The 15,509-nt window shown below is 37.9% G+C and overlaps 1 protein-coding gene across 1 annotated transcript; it reads right to left on the bottom strand.

Annotated features, from left to right (window-relative positions):
• Positions 1–2,964: 2,964 nt before the first annotated feature.
• CALHM4 (calcium homeostasis modulator family member 4) lies at positions 2,965–7,598 on the bottom strand. Its single transcript, XM_004422244.3, has 2 exons — positions 7,041–7,598; positions 2,965–3,351 (listed from the first exon to the last, which is right to left on the bottom strand). Exons 1-2 carry the CDS (start codon positions 7,596–7,598, stop codon positions 2,965–2,967), a joined length of 945 nt encoding a protein of 314 aa, XP_004422301.3.
• Positions 7,599–15,509: the final 7,911 nt, after the last annotated feature.

Raw genomic sequence — 15,509 nt, 5'->3', positions numbered from 1 at the left:
GGAGATTGAAAACAGAGAAAGGAGACAAAGAAGATGATGAGCATAAGTATAATTCTGCAACTCGGTTTTGGAAAACATAAAGAACACTGAGTAAAACAGCTCTAAATATGAGGATTGGTTTTGTCTCCTGGAAAGGAGGCAACTTAGATTGTGACAGAGCAATGGGGGAGCTGACAAAGTTGAAGTTAAGAAATGAGAAAGTCTGTATATATGCCAAGCCACAGCATTTGATGTAGTAGCCCAAAGCATTTGGTAGCAAAATATAAGGTAGTATTAGCACATAATTGACTTTAATTATATGTTTTAAAATTATATAAGTCCATTAAACATAAAGGGGAGGAAATACGTGTTCTTAATGGAAAAGTTTTGTCTGGCTATGGAACAAAAGAATATTCTGGACGAAAAAAAAACGGGGGGGAATTTAATTTATTTAATTTGAAATGCATAATATACAGTGAAATCTCAAGGATGTGTACTACCCTTTAAATGTTCACATAGATGCAATAAAACCCTTTGAAGTCATGTGGAGGACCAGAGAATACTTATAATCCTTTGCTGGAAAGCTGTAGTGAAAGATCAAGATAAAGTGGTCCAAAATATAAACTGTGTATGTGATACTCTGAAAGAGTTTGATGTAGAAAGGGCTTCCAGAATCTAGTGGAAAGAAAGTTTCTTGGTGTTAGTATATATACAACTGTTATCTTGTTTCTGATTATGTAATGTTTTATCTTCATACACTCTTCGATTTTGCTGTTAACTGAAAATCTTATTGAAAAGTGTTTACTGTGGTATATTCCCTGAAAACTAGTAAAATACAGAGGAATTTCAAAAATTCTCAGATAAATAGAGCAAAAGAATTTTTGAGCTGGAAGAGACGGTAGAGAACAAAGTGGATGTGACCTTCCATATTTACATAGCTCATTTATATCAGAGCCAAACTAAGACCCTAGTTACTTTCCACATTTACTTCTATTTTTTTAAAGTTCCTTCCTGTGATGTCATACCAATACTGTACATAGAGTTAGGTGACAAAGTGGAATAGCTTTCCTTGGCCATTTGAAAAAGATCCGTACATTAACATTCTTTTAAAAGTGGAATGCCAGCAAAGGTCTTTAGAGAAAGCTCAGAATCAAACTCAGTGATATTTTCCTTCCAACAGAAACAACCTGGGCCTACTACCATTCCAGGAAATTGTATACATATTGACCTGTATACCTATAAACATAAACATAAAAATCTTATGAGATTCAGAAGGGATCTCAAGAATTCGTTTGGTTCAGTTCCTTGCCTTCCAGCAGGAAAGGTATCATTATCCCTATTTTATAGATGAAACAGTTGAGTCCCAGAGAGATTAACTGACTTGCTCAATAAGTAATGGTGAGGGAGGGACATGTCTCCTGTCCTAGCAAAATACTACACTATGCATCTCTTATTGGTTAAAAAAAAATAGTTTCCTTAAAATTCATTTTATATTTGTTTCTATTAAGTTTGAGGGACCCATAATTTCACACAAAATAGACTGTTTCTTACATGATGTGTAAAAGCAGATTACCAAATAATTGATTGCATTTTAAATAGTCAAGTTCTCTGGTCTCCTTGAAAGTGAATCTTGCAAGTCAGCTTAAATCTTGGCAGTTGGTCCATTGCCCAGTAAGCAGCCATTGTTTTGCTTTAAAAAATAAATAAAAGCCCTCATTTTGCTTATTTTGGCCAATGAACCAGTTGCTTAAATGAATGTGGCAAAAATCAAGCAGAAAACACATATCAGAATTAAGATAAATTAAAAAATTGTTAAATATTAGAATTGCAAAGTCGTGCAGACAAAAGTCAGGTAGGCATCTGCTTTTGGAGTTCTAGATAATGGATATACAAGTATAGGGTGCAGTCTTGCTTTCCCAAATGGATTTTGAGGGCAAAAGTGCAATTTGATAATGAAAAGGCATAAATGATGTCTCTGTAGTGGAGCATAGAGGGAAAGATTTCTAGAATAAACTATATGTCATGGGTATAAAAAAATGCTCCTAGTATGGAGGTGCTGCAAATAACATTTATCACAGTAATGATGATACGGTAATGCATCATCTTCCCCTGGTGATGGCAGGATGACTCAAGACTGTCTTGCGTGGGCTTCTCTTTTACATATTACCAGTTTAGAAAGGGCTTTGTATCCTAATTCCCAAAAGGTCAGATATTTAAGCTTGAAGAAAAATGAGACAGCAGTGAAAAGTTCCTGGATGTTATGTAGAGGTAGAAATAAAGAAAAACCAGAAATTAGAGACAAGGAAAATAGAAGACATGGAATGCAAAGAAGAAGGGAGAAAGTAACATTTATTAGCACTTACTTTATGAAAGGCACTATGCCGAGCACTTTGCTTATATTATCACATTTAACCCTCACAACAGCTCTATGAGGCAGCTACTATGTGCAGATAACAAAATGACACTCAAAAATATTAATTTTCACATAGCTACTTAGTATCAAAACCAAGATTCAAATTTTGATATGACTTCAAATTCCCTATTTTTTTTTTATAATTTTATTTATTTATTTTTTTCCCCCAAAGCCCCAGTAGATAGTTGTATGTCATAGCTGCACATCCTTCTAGTTGCCGTATGTGGGACACGGCCTCAGCATGGCCGGAGAAGTGGTGCGTCGGTGCGCGCCCGGGATCCGAACCGGGGCTGCCAGCAGCAGAGCGCGTTCACTTAACCGCTAAGCCACGGGGCCAGCCCCTCCCTATTGTTTTAATTAGACCAAAATAGGCATCACCAGACCATCAGTGAAATTTCAAAAAGAGATTGGCACAATTATCAGATAAATTGATTTTAGAAATAGCATTTTGGATGGACTTATGTAAACAAGTAACAGAAGAGAGAGAGAAAGATGAAGAGATTGCGCTGAAACTTCATCATCACAAAAATAAAGCACCTGTTAAGCAACCTGAATTGTGAAAGGCGCTATAATCAAGGTTTTAATTCAATACCTCTTGATCTGCTTTCCTCATTATCTTCATCCACCCTGTCTCCAAGGAAGCTATAGTGACCTTGCAAGTCATCACCCATGCAGAGAAGACTGGGTGCTGAAATCTCTCTCCAGTCCTGACACGAAGGAATACGGATGTGTTTGATATCTTCATTTCCAGGAACGAGGCCAAATAGTTTCTTTAGACGCTGCACGGTGAGGAAGCGGGAGTGCTGCTCTGCAGCGTGTTCAAAGAGCTCCCTCTCATTATGGAGGTGGTTGGTCCAGTAGTAATGCTGCAGAGAGGTGAGGGGAGAGCAGCACCTCGCCAAACAGCAGGAGATCAGAACAGCGATGGTTGCCAAGGTGATCAAAATCCAGCCCAGCATCTTCCCATAATTATTTAAAAGAAAAACAGAAAACATCAATACATCAAATGTTCAAGAAACAGCCATAGTAATAAGGATTCCTACAAAACTGAGAACTAAACTGTGGGTAAGAAATTTATTTTTCTAGTCTTTAACGTATTAACAAGGCGCTGATCATTTGATATGGAGATAGGTGTGATGGGGGGTAGAGGCCCAACCATTTCAGCTTGGTTTTTGGATTACAAAGGATATTGACCAGGTAATTGGAATGGATTCTAAGTACTGTCCTTGAAGTGGCAGAGGCTATAACCCACCAATTACCCTTGCATAAGGTACATAAACTACATTCTTTGCTTTTAGTTCAACTTTACTTTTCAACCGTCAGGTACAGGCTCAAGCAGTCTTTGTGTGCTTAATAAATAATGGATAATGATGGTGATGAAAATGATGACGTGATAGATAATAATGGTAGCTTCCTAAGGTGTCTTCAGTGGCTTCCTAAGGTGCCAACAAGTATTCATTGATATTTCTTCCTGAGTTGCTCTTGCCTTTTATTTTTTGTGACTGAAGAAGAAAGTCAGTGAAAAGACTCTTATGTCCCTACATGTGTAGCACTTTATTACTTTCCTTTTCAATTCCCTCCTCCTTCAAATAGTCACTTGCTGAACAGTTTTATGATTCTTTTTTGAAATGTACTTCGAAAGGAAAATGAACTAGATTTTATTTGCAAATATTTAGTGTCCACTTTTAAAGCCTGATGTAAATGGCTGTTTTCTACTCTTAGTATCTCTTTTTTCCTTTTAATTACTCTTTTTTCAATATTTAGTGGTTGTTATGTAAAGTGAGAAAGACAAGTTCCACACAATTAGGGAAGCCAGCAGTCGGCAGCCACACTCTGGGAGGTGAAGGTTTCTTCCACGGCTTGTGATTCACCGACAGGACTGGAATTACCAGTGTGTGCACAGGGGGATAGCTGCACTCTGTGGAGGTTAAAACCTACAAAGTGATACTCATCGTGATTTAACTTAATAGAGGCCAGCATGGAGGAGGAAAGGCCATCTCAGATGCCCATTAATTCATCAGCTGTCATTTACTGAGCCCCAGGTTGGCCTCCCACCATATGCTGTACGTGGTGCTTGGTTATGGGAACTCAGATGTGAATAATTTAAGAAAGAATAAATTCATTCTTTCCACAGTCTTGAAGCCTAAAGATGGAGACAAAATAGCAAGCCAAGAAATGTGGTAAAATGTGATCGTTTTTGATATGAGTGAACACAGGGCCCGAGGAAGCACAATGGAAGAGAAATGAACTCACTTAAGGGAGAGGAATATCTGGAAACACTTCCCAGGGGAGGTGATGCTCTGATTTAAATTATTAAAGAGGTGTTCACCAGATGCAAGAAATTGAGGAGAGTTCTAATAAGGCAAGAAGACAGAAAATTGAGAGTGTGAAGAGTTGGGAGAACCTCAAGAAGTTTGGATTCACAGGGTCATAGGAATCATGTGGAAAAGTGGTCAGGGGTCAGATGCTGAAGTACCTTGCATGTCATGTCAAGAATTTGGATTCGTGCTTAGGCTGGTAGAAAATCATTGAAGGATTTTATATGATGAGGGGGCATATCGTTCACCATACAATTTGCATTTAGAAAGATGATTTTGGCATGGGTGTAGAAGGTAGATTAAAATGGGGTGAAACTAGTCAGGAAGATATTTTAGAATGATGTATGGGCAGAGAAGGGATTTGAACTTAATATGGTCTTGTGGTCAACTCACAATAATCCTACTTAAAGACAATATTCCTCAAATGAGATTGAAGTTTGAAATAGTCGCAAAAGGCAACCTGGTGAAATGGAAACAGCATGATCTTCGAATATCTCGATCAGCCATTTATTAGGTCTATGAACTTATGAAAGTTACGTAATAAACCTTTGCGCTTTCGTTTTCTCATCTGTAAAATGGGGTTGACTATACCTGTCTCTTAAGATTACGATGATTAGAGTTAAGATAGAAAATATTTACACAGTATATGATAAACATTTCAATAAATATTAGTTTTGTTGTCACTAAACCAAAATATCCACTGGCTGATGGTATTCGGAACAGTAAAACTGTCTTTTCACAGAAGTCTGTGTATGCATTAAGACATTTTATTTTGACTTTAAGAAGATCTTAGTTTTTCTTAAGCAAGAACATTTTTTAAAGTTAATTGCACCGTTGATTATCTGACTTTTCACCTGTCTTCACGTAGCTCCTCTGCCTGAACTTTAGGGCTAGTATAAAAAGGTTGAAACAAAGCCTGTCTTAATGAGATTCCTAATATTGCTTAAACTGGGCCATATGCCACACTTCAATATTCTGAGTGTTGATAGCAATTTTTTTGACTAAATAGCATTAGCACTTGTAAATTGTAATAACTGAAAAGTGATAGGTCAAAAAATGTGAAGCCTTTGCAATAAGTAGTTTAAAAAATAATGTGATTTTATTGTATTGCTGTGGTTTAAAAATGTATTTTTTCCAGGGCTGGCCCAGTGGCACAGTGGTTAAAGTTCACGTGCTCCCCTACAGCAGCCTGTGGTTCGCTGATTCGGGTACCAGGCACTGACCTACACACTGCTCATTAAGCCATGCTTTGGCGGCATCCCACATACAAAGTGGAGGAAGATTGGCACAGATGTTAGCTCAAGGGCAATCTTCCTCAACAACAACAACAACAAAAATGTGTTTTTTCCTCAAATCCCTTGGAGAAACTGATGAAAGCCAATGACTCTTTCTCTACTGAGAAAAATGTGCTTTTACACTTTTTAAACTTAACCTCTAAGTGCAATAGGTTCGGGCCTTCACTCCACCTCACGCCACCCCTCACCCAAAGCTGTGTAAGGATGCTAAATTTAGAACCATTATTGGAGTTTATTTTTATTTATTTATTTATTTTTTGGTGTGGAAGATTAGCCCTGAGCTAACACCTGTCACCAATCCTCCTCTTTTTTGCTGAGGAAGATTGGCCCTGGGCTAACATCCGTGCCTATCTTCCTCTACTTTATATGTGGGACGCCTACCACAGCCTGGCTTGATAAGCAGTATGTAGGTCCACACCGGGGAGCCAAACCTGCGAACCCTGGGCCCTGAAGCAGAGCATGCAAACTTAACCACTATGCCATTGGGCCGGCCCCAGGAGTTTATTTTTAATCATAATTAAGCTTCCTCTAATTTTAGATGAGATTTTAATGTACAAGAATGCATATTTAAGAATATATATATGCATAAAGATGAAATTTAGTAATATAGTGATAATAATTTTAATAACAATATCTAAAATTCATTGTTTTCAATATAGATTCTGGACACAGTACTGAGCACTTTAGATGTATTAGCTCATATATTACTCACTGCAACCCTACGTGGTAGATCCTATCAATATCCCCATTTTACAGCACAGAAAAGTGAAGCATGGTTAAGTTATATAACTGGTTTAAGGTTTTGTAGTTAATAAATAGTAAAGCAAGATTCACATCCAGGTCTGCTGACTCCAAAGCCCCACATCCTAACTATATTTACATAGCCGTTCTGCAGCAATCACTTTGATGCATGGCATCTAGTTTGTGTTTCATAATTAGACAATACAAGAAGCAGCAGGAATGTGAAATATTTCTAGTGACTGTAGTTAATATGGGAGAGCATAGCAGAAAAAAGAAAAAAAATCAAGAACTTACTTGTGAGTGGTATCTGTGCAGAAGAGCTACCTCATCTCTTACCAAGATCATGTCAGGTGGAGCTGATTTGCAACACGGAAACCCAGCGAGGATCTCTTTCTGTTTGCTGGCACTGACATTGTCAAACACTGGGTAATGGTCCACAGATGCGAATTCACTTGCTGCACATTCGTAGTAGGTGCCTGTCAGCAGGGTCACCGCCAGCCATGTTAATGGAGCAACGAGCGCTCTCCCAGTGATGCTGAAGAACCTAAGGCAAGCCAGCTTGCGCTCCAGGGGACTGATTCGCCGGTGTGGAGGGGCACAGCTGCAGCAGTATTCACTGGAAATTGTCCACATCTGGCTTCTCAGAGCATAGCCAGCAACCAGAAGGATCAAGGCAGGAATGACCAGAAATGCAGAACCATAATAGAAATTTTTCCCAACCTGACAGGGACATCTGAACGTGAAAGAGGAGAACAGTTGTTGCCCAACAATAGTCAGAGCAGCGATTAAAGAATTGATAAACGTTCCACTCCTCTGCAGAGAAGATACAATACTGTTGGGAGTTGGGCTCATCATTAGGAAGCTCTTGCACAAATCAGCCTGTAGCCCTTCTGAACATTAGACTCCACCAGCTATAACCATTTTATGAGATCTTACTGGTTTAACTGGTTGTGTCAAGCTAGCCAACATCCTTATATGTTTAAAGGAGTCTAGCATCTTTCCTTGTGTACTTTGTGAATCCTGAGCTAATAAATGCACTTCAAATTACTGCTGGAAAAAATTGAAGGAGAGATTCACTTGGTATGAATGAAGGGTAAAACTTCTTCAGTGTGTCTTCCCACTAAAAAGAGGATGGCCTGCTTACAAAGCCAACTCCTGCCATCTTTTCATGTGCTGCTTTGTGTGACACAAAATGCCCAGCACCAGCAAATAGAGCACTGGAAGCAACATAGAGAAAATTCTCGCCTATACTAGACCAGGATTTTGTTACCATAAAATTATGACTAAAGAATGATGGAAATTATCAAGTACTAGAGGGATCCAAAATTTAGGGCTGTCCAGAGTATTTATAACCTAAGAGTTCTTCCAGAAGATCCCACAAGCTTTCCCAAAAGAGAAAAACAAGGCTTGGGTACCCCAAAGCCAAACCACGACAAAGACATTGAAATTTACATGAAAATCTGTTTGTATTGACAGAATCTAATATAATGTGTTGCTTTATAAGTTGCAAATTTGTTTATATGGTATTTTTTGTTGTATGAAAATGTGACATTTGGGTATTAATAAACATATATCTATAAGCAAGAAATAAAATGATCAGCTATGTAAGGTGTTTTCTATATTCATTTAATCAGCAAATATTTATTGTAAAACTGCTATATAAAAGGCACTGGACTAGGCCTGGTTGGACTTATAAAAAGGTGAATAGATATAAATGTCTCTTCTCAAATAAACTCTCAACTAGACATGGTTAAATACATAATTAGCAAATTGAAACATAATGCTGAGGAATTCACCCAAAGCACAGTACACAAAGACAAAGAAATAAAATAATATACTTTAAAAACCAATTAAAGGAAATAGAGGAAAGATTTAGCAACTCCATGATCTGTTTAATAGGAGTTCCAGAAGAAAAAAATGAAGGGATAAGCAGAGAAGCAATATTGGAAGAGAAATAACAGAATTTTGCAGAATCAAAGACATTTCTCACATCAGAAGAGTGTTAGATGTTCTGAGCAGTGTAAATAAAGATAAATCCACGTATAGACACATCATAGAAAAACTTCAAAGTGTGAAAAATAAAGACATATTCTTAAAATCCACCAGAAAGAAGACATACATAACCTACAAAAATCTGATAATAGACTGACAGGAGACTTCTGATTAGTAACAATAGAGACCAGAAGACAATATCTTCCAAGTGCTTAGTACTGGCTGAACTATCACTCAAGACAGAGCAAAATAAAGATAAAGACTAAGGAAATTTACCACCCACAGAACCTTATAAAAAGGATTAATAAAGGATATATTTCAGCAAGGAGAAAAATGAATTCTGAGGAAGGACATATGAGCAAAAAATAACGATAAGTACAAATATGATATTTTAAAAGTTCCTTTAGTTATTAGCTGTAGAAATAACTACATTTTATTTTAAAAGATACAACTAATGCAATACATGGTTATAATAAGATATCACTACTAAAATAGCTAAAATTAAAAAAGACTGACTATACCAAATGTTGGTGAGGATTGCAGACTAACCGGAACTCGCATACACCAATGGTGGGAATATAAAATGGAACAACTCAATTGGAAAATTGTCAGTTTCTTTAAAAGTTAACTACACATCCACCATATAACAGTTATTTATCTTGTAGTTATTTATTCAAGAGAAATGAAAGGACATGTCCACATGAAAATTTGTACATGGATGTCCATAGCAGTTTTATTTACAATAGCTGCAAACTGGAAACAACACAAATGTCCATCAACAGGTGAGTGGATCAACAAATTGTTATATAGCCATATAATAGAATACTATTCAGCAAGATAAAAGGAATAAACTATTGATATATACAATAACAAAGAAGGAATTCAAAATGATTTTCTGAATCAAAGCATTCAAGCAAAGGAGTCCATAAAATATGACTCTATTTATATAAAATTCTAAAAAATTTAAATTAACCTATACTGACAGAAAACAGACCAGTGCTTGCCTAGAAAGTGGGGGAGGAGGAATAGGAAGAAAGAGATTACCAAGGAGCATGAGAAAACTTTTGGGGGTCATATTAATATGTGCTCATGGGATTTTAATTTATGGAGGTGGTGGAGTGATGACACGGGGAGGTCAATGTCATTGAAAGAAGAATTTATTATTTACGTTTACCGAGAGAAGGGGGTATGCCAGGACACACAGGGCCACATGAGGAAGCACCAGGTTTGGTCAGGAGGCAGAAAGGAGGAGTGGAAAGCCTAGGCCAGAGCTTTTATTGGGGTTTCCGTGGGAAAGGCAAGGCAGGCAGGGCAAACAGCTTAGGGCTGGCTAGTTTAAATAATTTTGGTGGGCTTTGGGGATAGGGGCTGTCGCTACTTGTCTGTTGCCTGGTCTTGGGTTGATCTAGAGAAGGGGAAATATTGGTTTGGTCTATGAGAGAGAGACAAGAAGGTAGTTTGGAGTATGCGGTCTGGGTCACAAGGGAGATAGAACTACTTTGGCTGTTAGTGTGGCCTGTAATTAATGGATGTCAATAGACAAAGAATCTGTGATAACACTACTAAAACAGTGGTGATGGAAATGTTAATTATATTGATTGATTTGATGCCTTTGGGTGTGTATACATACATCAAAACTCATCAAATTGTACATCAATTATATTTCAATAAAGCAGTAAAAAATTTTTGTTTTTTTTTTGTGAGGAAGATCAGCCCTGAGCTAACATCCGTGCTAATCCTCCTCTTTTTGCTGAGGAAGACTGGCTCTGAGCTAACATCTATTGCTAATCCTCCTCCTTTTTTTTTATCCCCCTGAAGCCCCAGTAGATAGTTGTATGTCATAGCTGCACATCTTTCTAGTTGCTGTATGTGGAACGTGGCCTCAGCATGGCCAGAGAAGTGGTGCGTCGGTGCGCACTCAGATCCGAACCCGGGCCGCCAGTAGCAGAGCGCGTGCACTTAACTGCTAAGCCATGGGGCCAGCCCCAGCAGTAAAATTTTTAAGTATAATTATTAAATAATAGAAATACAGTGTATACATCATTCAAAAAACAGAGGAAATAAAAAGGGGATATTGACAGGAAAAGAGATAGTAAGCAAAGAGAAAAAGATAATAAAATGAAAACACAAAATGATGGTATAAATGAGACCAAACATATCAACAATTACACAAAAAATTTTAAATAGCTAACAATTACTGAGTGCTTACTACGTGCTGGGCACTGTTCTAAGAACTTTTATCTTATTTAATCCCCACAATAACCCTGTGATGAGGTACTAATATTATCTTCAACTTTTTTACAGATGAGAAAATCAAGGTGTGGCGAGATTAAGGAAATTGTACAGAATCACACAGAGATGAGTGGAAGAGCCAGGATTAGGACCCAAGTGGTCTGGTACAAGCTCTTAACCACCACACCAAAGCTGGAGTAAGTTTACCTACAGAGTGATTAAAAAATAGAGTTGTGCTGTTTATAAGTGACACACCTAAAACTAGATGACAAACAGAGCTTGAAAAATAAAGGTATTAAAATATATATCAGTGGGATAATAATATGTTGGGAAAACTGAACTAATGGCAAAAAGTGTTAAAAGGGCTAATTTTGAACACTCCATCCTAATAAAAGGAATAATCTGTTATGAACATAAAACAATCATCAACTTGTATGTCTGTGACTGCATAACTTTGAAATACATAAATCAAAAACTGATCAAATTATAAGAAGAATTCTTATGATCATAGAGAGATATTAGAAATGATTGATCAACTAACATTAAGATATAAAAGATGTGAAGAACAAAATTAGCATGCTTTGTCTAAGATATATAGTATTCCATACCCTAAGAATAGAGAATAAACCTTTTTATAAGGTCCCCATAAATCATTTGGCAAAACATATTTATCATGTACAAGATGTCAGAGGAAATTTCAGTATTAATGTACAATAATAAGGAAACAGATTAATAAACATGGTAATAGAATGCTATAGAGTAGAGGTTGGCGATCTATGGCTTATAGACCAAAGTGGCCCACTGCCTGTTTTGTATGGCTTATGAGCTAAGAATGGTTTTTACATTTAAAAATGGTTAGAAAATTTTTTTAAATGTTTTGTGACATGTGAAAATTACATAATCTTAACAAATAACTTTGAAGGAAAAATGCAAGCTGTGGGATACACGCAGTATGATGCATTATGTAAAGTTTTAAAACAAAATAGTATTACATATTCTTTATGGTTTCCAACATACATAGAATTTAAAAACATGTATAGGAATGGTAAATATCAAGTTCTGGGTGGTAGTCACCACTGAGGAGGAAAGAATAGGATTAAGGTGAGTACAAGATATTTGAACTGTGGCAGTACTGCTTGATTGCTTAATAAAAAGCCTGAAATATATATAGCAACTTGTTCACTAGAGCTTGGGAGGAAGTACCACATCTTCCTTATGTTTATAATTTCATATTACAAAATCCATTTAATAGAATATATGGGAAGTGAGGAAGTGAAAAAGGAAATTGTAAACCATTCTTTTGAGGAACTATGTAGGAAAGGATGGAGCATTGATTGGTTAGAAGTCACTATTGGGTGTCAAAGTCTTGCTGTAAAGGAGTTTGTTGATGACAAATTCTTAAGTTTTTATTGTTGTTTTCTGTTGAAAGAACCAATGACTGCATCTGCAGTACAGTGTGTAACTTGTCAGTGATCATGAATGATTACATCTATGAGCAATCAATTTTCTTTAATGCTTTACAGCCAAATGGTCCCCTTGTTAAACATAGCTTGCTGTTGCCTATCTATCCAACATATAAAATGTCTGCTCCTCAGCAGGGATCCAACAGCTCATCCACTCAGTGCATACTGGCCCACACCCAAGGAAAATCAGGTCTGACAGCTAGAACATCCTCAGTGGGGTTGGGGTGCTGAGCAAATCAACACTAACTTTGTGTAAAGAAATTCGGTTAAAATAAACGCCAAAAGCAGGCTTAAATAGAAAAAGAAGTTGCAAAAAGATAACAAGCCCCTGGACCAGATGTTATGGTAGCTGGAAACAGCATTGCCTTGTCTGAGAGTGTGTGGATGATCTTGGATGGAGATCATACAGCTGACAGATCAGTAGATCTCCTCCTCAGCATGTCCCCAAGTTTCTATTCAGTTGTGCACGTACCACCCAAAGGACTAGTATAGGGGAGTTCACCATTGCCTTGAGTTGGTTGGCTGTGGTACAGATATGATGAGATTGAATAATACATCATTTTCCCAACCCTGGGTCTGAATTCCATCCAAGGCTACTGAAAGAACTCTTAATAAAAGGGGAAAAACTCGGAGTGCCATCAGCATCATGGCAGAATGAGCTCTTTACTTAGTTTCCCCCCCATAAGATACAATGGAAAGGACATTCATAAACCAGCAGAGGACATTCACACACACAATAGACATCTGAGAGATCCACACAGCTGTACATCTGAAGGGGGGTGCAGGACACCTCTGGGAGGCAGTGGAAGAAGGTAGGCGGATCTCCTCTCCCTCCCAAGTGGCAGCAATCTAGGACGCAGAATCTTGCACAGCAGCTGGTGCATGACTCTGAGAGGGGAAGGGGGAAAGGGCAGCCCTCTGCAGGAATGCTCTTGCTCTCGGAGTTGCCTCCCAGTCCATGGGAACACTCCACACTGAGGTGGCTAAGCAATCGCAGGGGCGTCCCCACCAAGCCAAGGAGCCCAGGCAGGCAGACAGTGAGTGCAGAGTAGGAGCCTGAGGGATTGCATGTGCAAGACAGAGAGCCCCTCCCCCACCTCCTGCCTGGCACACCAGCGTGGCCAGTCTGCCAGAGTGGGGGACCCCCACCAGAGAGCCTGCTTGCTTACATGTGTGAAGCAGCAGCAGCCAGCAGGAGGGCACAGATGGGCCCTGTCAGCACAGCTTCCAATGGGCAGGCACACCTGCCAAGGTTCACAGTGGGCTCAGAAAGCACAGCTCCTGCCCCAGCCAGTGGCGGCAGGTGGAATCTGTGACCAGATACTACTGCTATGTGATGACAAAGGTCCACTCCATCAAATAGCATGAAGAAGTATATTAACAGTCCAGACCAGAAGGAAAATGACAAGTACCCAGAAATCAATCCTAAAGTCACAGAAATTTACAATCTAAATGAAAGACAATTCAAAAGAGTTATCATAAAGAAACTCAATGAATTACAAGAAAACTCAGAAGTACAGTTCATAGAAATCAGGAACAAAATTAATGAACAGAGGGAATTCTTCACAAAAGAGATTGAAACTATAAAAAAAAATCTGAAACGTTGGTGATGAACAACAATGAATTAATGAGATAGAGGGAAATCTGAAGTCCTTAAATAACTGAGCTGATATTATGGAGGACAGAATTAGTAATGTGGAGGACAGAAATATAGAAATGCTTCAGATGGAGGAGGAGAGAGAACTAAGACTAAAAAGAAATGAAGAAATTCTCCGAGAATTATCCAACTCAATTAGGAAATGCAACATAAAGATTATAGGTATTCCAGAGGGAGAAAAGAGGGAGAAAGGAACAGAGAGCTTATTCAAAGAAATAATAGCTGAGAACTTCCCAAACCTGGGGAAGAGCTGGAATTACAGGTAAATGAAACTAGCAGAACTCCTAATTACATCAATGTAAAAAGACCTTCTCCAAGGCATACATTAGTAAAACTGGCAAAAGTCAATGACAAGGAAAATATATTAAGGGCACCAAGACAGAAGAAAATAACCTACAAAGAAACACCTATGAAGAATTTGGTGGATTTCTCAGCAGAAACCATACAGGTTAGGAGAGAAAGGAATGATATATTCAAAATTCTAAACTACAGAAACTTTCAGCCAAGAATACTCTATCCAGCAAGACTATCCTATGGATACGATGGAGAAATAAAAACTTTCCCAGATAAACAACAGCTTAAGGAGTTCACCACCACAAGAACCCCCCTGCAAGAAATGATCAAGAAAGCCCTCAAACGTGAAAAAAAAGAAAGAGTTTACAAAGCCTTGAGCAAAGAGATAAATAGACAGACAAAATCAGAAAATTTCAGCTATCAGAACAGATTAGCAAACACTTAATTATAACATTAAACATAAAGGGAAGGAAAGCATCAGAAATAACTATAATCACTTCATTTTAATCGTAAACTCACAACACAAAATGGAATGAGTTGTGATAATTATAACTCAGAAGGGAGAGAGGAAAGGGATGGAATCTGATAGGCTAATGGAGATAAGAGGCGATCAGAAAATGGACTATCTCATCTACCAGATCTTTTATACATACCTTACAGTAACCACTAAACAAAAAATCAGAACAGAGACACAAATGATAAAGAGAAAATCATCATAGATAATAACCAAAATGAACTGGCAGTTGGAAATACATGGGACAAGAAACAAGCAAAATACAGAACAACCATAAAACAAGTGATAAAATGGCAATATCAAGCCCTGGTGTGTCAATAATCATTCTAAATGTAAATGGATTGAATTCTCCAATCAAAAGACACAGAGTGGCTGGATGGATTGAAAAACAAGACAAAACAATATGCTGCCTCCAGGAAACATATCTCAGCTGTAAAGACAAACACAGGCTCAGAGTGAAGAGATGGAAGACAGTACTCCAAGCTAATGGCAAACAAAAGAAAGCAGGTATTGCCATACTTATATCAGACAAAGTAGACTCCAAGATAAAAAAGGCAATGAGAGACAAAGAAGGGCAGTATATAATGATAAAAAGGACACTCCATCAAGAG

The sequence above is a fragment of the Ceratotherium simum genome, chromosome 19 (genome assembly GCF_057802395.1).
Source record: "Ceratotherium simum simum isolate JZ-2026a chromosome 19, ASM5780239v1, whole genome shotgun sequence".
Taxonomy (NCBI): domain Eukaryota; kingdom Metazoa; phylum Chordata; class Mammalia; order Perissodactyla; family Rhinocerotidae; genus Ceratotherium; species Ceratotherium simum.
This window is presented reverse-complemented; position numbering and strand designations above follow the sequence as displayed.